The 7500-nt window shown below is 35.0% G+C and overlaps 1 protein-coding gene and 1 long non-coding RNA gene across 11 annotated transcripts in view; one reads left to right on the top strand and one right to left on the bottom strand.

Annotated features, from left to right (window-relative positions):
• The window catches only part of LOC147830758 (uncharacterized), a 10064-nt gene extending 4504 nt beyond the window's left edge, over positions 1 to 5560 (top strand). Inside the window, exon 2 of the long non-coding RNA XR_015526095.1 lies at positions 3241 to 5560. This is a non-coding gene — a long non-coding RNA (uncharacterized LOC147830758). The remainder of the gene's footprint in view (positions 1 to 3240) is intronic.
• The window catches only part of pnpla2 (patatin-like phospholipase domain containing 2), a 33893-nt gene that overhangs the window by 2445 nt on the left and 23948 nt on the right, over positions 1 to 7500 (bottom strand). For 9 of the 10 annotated variants that reach the window (XR_015525994.1, XR_015525993.1, XR_015525995.1 and 6 more), the window contains exons 6-9: positions 6112 to 6288; positions 3255 to 3387; positions 2800 to 2922; positions 1 to 786 (exon numbers count right to left, since the gene is read on the bottom strand). The exon at positions 1 to 786 is cut by the window's left edge. Coding sequence is in view for 1 of the 10 variants with exons in the window: in XM_087311537.1 (XP_087167663.1) it covers positions 519 to 786; positions 2800 to 2922; positions 3255 to 3387; positions 6112 to 6288 (701 nt within the window). In the remaining 9 variants the exon portion in view is untranslated. Of the gene's footprint in view, positions 787 to 2799; positions 2923 to 3254; positions 3388 to 4500; positions 4649 to 5156; positions 6289 to 7500 lie in introns of those variants that run through there. The other variant, XR_015526001.1, reaches the window with a different exon arrangement.

Below are 7500 nucleotides of genomic sequence, written 5' to 3'. Positions count from 1 at the left end.
CAGCAACCCAGAAATGCAAGCTAGTGTGACGAGATTCACATGTCGCTGCAATCCAAATTTCAAGCTTGGTAATCTCCGATCTGTGAAATCGCATCATGTGATTGTGTGAGACCAATAGAAGATCAAAACGTGACCTCTCTGTGCAGACATGTGAAATATGTAGAATAAGTTTTATCCCGTCTCTTTTGGTAAGTGCCGTACGAGCGCGTTTGGTGTGAACCCAGCTGTGTGGGCCAATCAGAAAGGAGTAAACTGCATGTATGCTGACATCATGAGGGAAAAACTTCGGTTGTAGCGATCATAATGTTTCGGAAAATCTTGAAAAGTTTCCAAAGTTTTTCTTTCAGTCACCTTATCCTGTGTTTTCATGTGGACAATCAGGCAAACCGTGTAGAAAAACAAACTTCGGTTTTGAAAGTACTCATGTTCCTGTGGACAGGGCTTCAAATAAATCAAAAGGCTCCTAAAAGTTTGACTCAGCCTCCTCGCATTGCGTTCTGGGATGCGCCGGCCTGTGTTTAAGGAGTCAGGCTGGTGTCGCGGTCTTCGAGAGGCTTCATGATCAGGCCCTCCATGTCCTGTTGGTGTCCGGACGTCAACGAGCTGCGGAGGTCCAGGTTGAGGCAGAACATGGCTGGCAGGAGCTGGCGCGGGTACTGCTGGAGTCTCAGCATGACGTCCAGCATTGAAGAGCTGCTGCTGGACAGCCAGACGGGCAGAAGACGAGACGCGCTGGAGCTCAGCGGCGCAGACTCACAGCGCCTCACATCCAGCTGACACGACACACTGACACACAAACACATCATTGAGGGCACAGATTAGGAAAAAGTTCAGCTGAGATTAAAAAAAAAATACTAAGATTTTAATTTATATTACAAACCAACTTTACCCAGCAGTGTTTAGAACAGACTTTACAGAGCATGTTGTCGATTAACTAAGGGTTTAGTGTTTCAGACTTTTTCAGTTTAACAACATGAATTTTATTCGTTCATTCATTTTCTTGTCGGCTAAGTCCTTTTATTAATCCGGGGTCGCCACAGCGGAATGAACCGCCAAATTATCCAGCGGGTTTTTACGCAGCGGATGCCCTTCCAGCCGCAACCCATCTATGGGAAACATCCACACACACATTCACACACACACTCATAGACTACGGACAATTTAGCCTACCCAATTCACCTGTACCGCATGTCTTTGGACTGTGGGGGAAACCGGAGCACCCGGAGGAAACCCACGCGAATGCAGGGAGAACATGCAAACTCCACAGAGGAACGCCAACTGAGCCGAGGCTCGAACCAGCGACCTTCTTGCTATGAGGCGACAGCACTACCTACTGCGCCACTGCCTCGCCCAGCATGAATTTTAATTGATTTAATTTTAATTAAACCTTCTTATTAATTATTTCATTTTACATTCGTAAATTAATATAATAAAAGTAAACCAAAAATTTACTTAACATGATTAACAATACTAGTATCTTGCAAAATATTTAGGAAAATATGATCTACTGTCATCATGGCAAACACAAAAGGAATCAGTTATTAGGAATTAGTTATTAGAGGTTATCAGGGGCCGCCACAGCGGAATGAACCACCAACTTATCCAGCATCCAGCATATGTTTTACACAGCTGATGCCCTTCTAGCTGCAACCCAGTACTGGGAAACATCCATACTCACTCATTTACACTCATACACTACGGACAATTTAGTTTTTTTAAATTCCCCAATAGTGCATGTGTTTGGACTGTGGGGGAAACCAGAGCACCCGCAGGAATCTAACGCCAACATGGGGAGAACATGCAAACTCCACACAGAAATGTCAGCGGACCCATCCGGGGCTCAAACCAGTGGCTTTCTTGCTGTGAGGCGACAGTGCTAACCACTGAGCCACCGTGTCAACCATAATCATATATTTATATATATCTTTATGTTTTATTATTTAAAATATTAATTGTATAAGCATTTAAAACATCAAATAAAAAGTCTAATATTAATTCTACTATTAACGAACTCTCCTTTCCTTCACTTACAATTCTAACTCCAAATGCCTAATTATAATTAATAATTTTGTGTTATTTATTTCATTAAATGTTTAAATTATATTTTATTTAGGGACATGTGATACTCTATCTAATACAATTTACGAGTTAGAAACAGATGTATAAATAAATAATTATACTAATATTAATATAAATAATAATATATTTTATGTTGAAAATTTCCATAAATTTTTAAAAATAAATTAAAATCTTAAATACATTATTATAAAGATGTCAATGCTATATAAAAAAATAATAATAATCAATATTATTATTATTTAACTCATAAAAATAATTATATTTTAATTGATAACTATAATAATATTATAAATAAAAATACTAATAATATATAGACAATTTTAATACAATTTTAATTCAAAAAAATATTTTAATAAATAATAATATTGTAATTAATAGCAATAATAATATTATTATAATTAATAATTCTAGTAATATAAAAATAATAATAATAATACATTTTATTATTAATAATAATAATAATAATATGTTAATTGATAATAATAATATTATAATTAATAATTCTAGTAATATAATAATAATACTTTTATTAAGAAAAATAATATAATAATAGTAATAACAACAACATTTTAACTGATAACAATAATAATATAATAATAATAATAATAATAATAATAATAATAATAATAATAATTATTATAATTGTAATAACAATTATTATTATTATTATTATTATTATATTATATTATTGTTATAATCAGTCCTCCAGCAGTTTCTCACCGTGCAGAAACCTGCTGTGACGCACTGCGGCCGGCGTGAGAGAAAACACTGTTGAGCAGCTTCAGCGTCTGCTCCTTCATCCAGCCCACGTCCTCCTGAACGTCCGGCAGCCACTCCAACAGCCTGAACACACAACCAGCACATCACTACAAACACTGAAACCAAAGATGCTCATCTAGTGTGAGGAAATGGTGCTCATTATTGGATGAACTGTCCCTGAATGTATTTTGGGATTTGTTGTCAAATGTTATTTGGCACACCTTTAATAGATTAATTGGCAGAGTAATTCTAAGTCACATTTGAGCACTTTCCAGATGCGTTTTCAAACTTTTGCAGCACTGCAAAAGTGGGGCAAAGTACATATTACGATGCATGATACTTACACATGCTATGATGTTTAATAAGTGTAATAAAGGATTTAAAAATCAGTTTGTGTGTCAGCAGAGAGATGTTACCTGATGCTGACCGACAGAGCCGACTCCAGAGGAAGAGTGTACGGCAACAGGATAGCAGAAGCCATTCTGACAGGCAGCATGTTGCTTAACGACTGAAGAAGACTCCGCCTCTCCCGACAGGCCTCCACCAGTGCTGACGAGAGAACACACACACACACACAAACACACACTGTCAGAAACACAGAAACAAGTCAAGCATAAGTAAATAGTGAGTGCATTTTAATCTTTGAGTAATCTGTCCCTTTAAGGTCTGTGACTGTGTGAACATTTCAATATTTCAGAGTTTAAAACATTTGGCCACAAGAAATGTTTAATAAAGTAATATACAATGAAGACTATCCATTATTCAATATCTGTACCAGAATAGTCAATACCTGAAAACTATCATTCACTTTTGTCTTTATTATATTTTATTTATCTCTGCTTGTCATTTATTTCTTATATATTATTTGAGACTCACTCCTCGAAAAAATCCCGCTAATTATTCAAACTAAACTTGTTAAACCATCTGGTGAAATTGTATTAACATCGTTAGAATTATTCGCCCCCCTGTTTATTTTTTCCCCAGTTTCTGTTTAACGGAGAGCAGATTTTCTTCAGCACATGTCTGAACATGATAGTTTCATTTCTACTCATTTCTAATAACAGTGACATTTACAGGCTTAACTACGTTAATCAGGGTTAACTAGGCAGGTTAGGGTAATTAGGCAAGTTATTGTATAACGATAGACTATCGAAAACAAAAAATAGCTTAAAGGGGCTAATAATATTGTCTGTAAAATAGCTTTTAACAAATTAATAACTGCTTTTATTCGTGCCAAAATAAAACAAATAAGGCTTTCTCCAGAAGAAAAAATATTATCAGACATACTTTGAAAATTTCCTTGCTCTGTTAAACATCATTTGGCAAATATTTGAAAAAGAAAAAAAAATCAAAGGGGGCTAATAATTCTGACTTCAACTGTACATCACAGAAATACAAAATATCATAATGTCAGATTTTTCCAGTATCGTGCAGCTCTAAATCAAGTATACAGATATTTGCCAACTAATTTCCACGACTTTTCCAAAAACTTTGTGGGTTTTTTTTGTTTTTACAAAACGTTTCCAGGCCTGGAAAATGCCACGTTAAAGTTCCATGACTTTTCCAGGTTTTCCATGAACCCTGATTATGTTTTGTTTCTGTATTTTCGTTTTGAATATCTAAGTTGTATAATTTATAAATGTGTATTTTTTTCCTTCGTTTCTTGTGAGATTTTCACCATCCTGCACTTTGTCTCCATTCCCCTAGAGGTCCCTGTGTTTCCACTCTGCCATTGTTCTTCCTTGTGTGTTCTTGTTTACTTAATTTTGATCACCTGTGACTTGTTCCAGCCTGTGTATTTAAGTTGTCACTGTAGCTGCGTCCCAAATGGCACACTATACACTATGCACTTATGCACTTACACACTCAACAGGATAGTATATGTATGTAGTGTCGTCCCAAATGGCACACTAATGTTTTTTTACTAAGCGGAAATTCAAACCGTTTCCCTGATGATGTTTGACGGTTGCCAAATTAGTGAAATAAACAAACGAATTATCAAATAATACCTGCCATGAGTATAACCACATTCACCATCAGGAGCTGCTATAATCACTCTCATAGGAGAATTTTGCTTTCACCATCCAAAATAAATAAAGTTATCCAACATGTGCACGATAGCTCCGCCCCTTCCGCTACGCAAGCAAACCTGCGGTCGTTGAGTGCGTGAAGTGTCCATCATTACACACTTCACTTTACCGGCTGAATGAGTGCATCATCCAGGTAATTAAAGTGCACTTAGAGTTTTCAGTGTGAACACACTATTTATACTACAAATGGCATAGAATATTGCATAAGTATGCGATTTGGGACGCAGCTTTTGTCTGTGTTCCTCACTCGGTTTTTGAGTCATCTCTGGTGAACTTGCCTTGCGTTTCCCTTAATCTCCTGAGCTACGTCTAGTAAGAGTGTTTTATTTTCCTTGTTTCTTTTGGGTCCAACACAACTTCCCATGTGGCTTAGTGGTATACACACCGGTTTCCACACCAGAGACCTGGGTTCAAGACCCGACGTGACAGAGATAATAGATCATGTGACCCGGAAGTGTACAAAAAGGAGCACCTTACTGTGATGAAGGCTGTTTGATGAAGAGCCGTGTCCTCGTAACGTTACATGATTCGTGTCAGCCTTTTTTAATTGAATAATTTGGAGCTTTGGTGTTGTCGCCTTTTTAAATATATATTCATAAAACGGTGCCATATGTGTCCCAAATACATGTGACGCAACACCGCGACACACAATAAAAATCTTGTCCATGTTAAAAGAAGTTTTTATCCTGTGGTGACACAGGAAATTTCTAGTTTAGAACTGCTTTCTATTTCCGTGACTTCGCAACAGAACAACAGCACATACTACTATGACAATGATATCCTCAGGTACTGATTATGGGTTTATTCAGTGTTAAATGCTCCTAATGTAAGTTTGAACACTATTTTACGTGACATTTATTGCCATAATACTGAAAGCAGCAGCAGATCTTGAAAATAGAATAATTAGCAGACGATTTGACAATGAAAGTCAGAACTGTGATTCAGTGCAAACCAACAACATCAGTCACTCAGTAGCCTATTGATAATGTTCATAGCTTTAATATGTATTAATTAGATTAAAAGCCTTTACCATTTCATTGGGAGTGCAGTGGATATTATTTAAATGTTTCTGTTGCGTCACTTTTAGTGCAAACAGACAAATAGTCTGTCTCTGGGATCTGGTTGGGACATGGTGTAAGTCAACAGGAGGGTTAAGCTAAACTGAAGTGTTAGCTGAGAGTACCTTTATGTACTCTGGGTGGCAGATGCTCAAAGACGTGCTCCTCCATGCTGGAGCGATGATCATCAGCTTCTGGTTCTCCTTCATCTCTGCGCTCTTCATCTTCACCGTCAGACTCCTCATCAGCTCCTTCAGCAGCGGCGGCCAGCGCTCGATGCGGCCCTCGATACTGTAACAGACCTGAAACACACACACACACATAGTAAATATACTCGTCTAAAGCGATCGACAGCTTCACAGATATGAATGTGGATGTTGGGAAAGGCAGCAGGAAGATTTACTTAAGTCAAGTCACAAATATTTGCATGTACAGTTGAAGTCAGAATTATTCGCGCCCCTTTGAATTTTATTCAAATATTTCCCAAATGATGTTTTACAGAGCAAGGAAATGTTCACAGTATGTCTGATAATATTTTTTCTTCTAAAGAAAGTCTTATTTGTTTTATTTCAGCCAGAATAAAAGCAATTTTTAATTTTTTAAACCTAATTTTAAGGTCAATATTATTAGCCCCTTTAAGCTATAATTGTTTTCGACTGTCTACAGAACAAACCATCGTTATACAATAACTTGCCTAATTACCCTAACCTGCCTAGTTAACCTAATTAACCTAGTTAAGCCTTTAAATGTCACTTTAAGCTGTATAGAAGTGTCTTGAAAAATATCTAGTGAAATATTATTTACTGTCATCATGGCAAAGATAAAATAAATCAGTTATTAGAGATGAGTTATTGAACTATTATGTTTAGAAATGTGCTGAAAAAAAATCTCTGTTAAATCGAAATTGAGGAAAAAATTTTCAGGGGGGATAATAATTTTGACTTCAACTGTATATAGTGACCTATATGACCATAAAATTAGTTTTGGTTGATGGTTTATAATAAAATTAAATAAATGATAAATTATTATAAAATATAGTTTGTTAAATTATTGAGAAAAAAAAAAAAAATATATATATATATATATATATATATATATATATATATATATATATATATATATATATATATATATATATATGTATATATATATATATATATATATATATGTATATATATATATATATATATATATATATATATATATATATATATATAAAATTGTATGTAGAAATTTTAGAAATACATGACAATTTGATTTAATGTACACACAGAAACACATAAGAAATACACACACACACACACACACACACACACACACACACATGAAATACACACAGAGACACAAAAAACCCCAAATAAACACACACACATACACAAAAACACATTTAAATGATTAAATAATAATAAATGAAGCAAAAGTGTAATTAATCACATAAGAAATATTTATATTATGTCTAAAGAAATTGGATTAAAATCAAATGAATACAAAATAAATGTTAATTTAACGAAAAA

This window comes from Danio rerio, chromosome 25 (assembly GCF_052040795.2).
Source record: "Danio rerio strain M-AB ecotype USA chromosome 25, GRCz13ab, whole genome shotgun sequence".
In the NCBI taxonomy this organism is placed as follows: domain Eukaryota; kingdom Metazoa; phylum Chordata; class Actinopteri; order Cypriniformes; family Danionidae; genus Danio; species Danio rerio.
The sequence above is the reverse complement of the archived record's forward strand: the minus strand, read 5'-3'. Positions and strand labels throughout refer to the sequence as shown.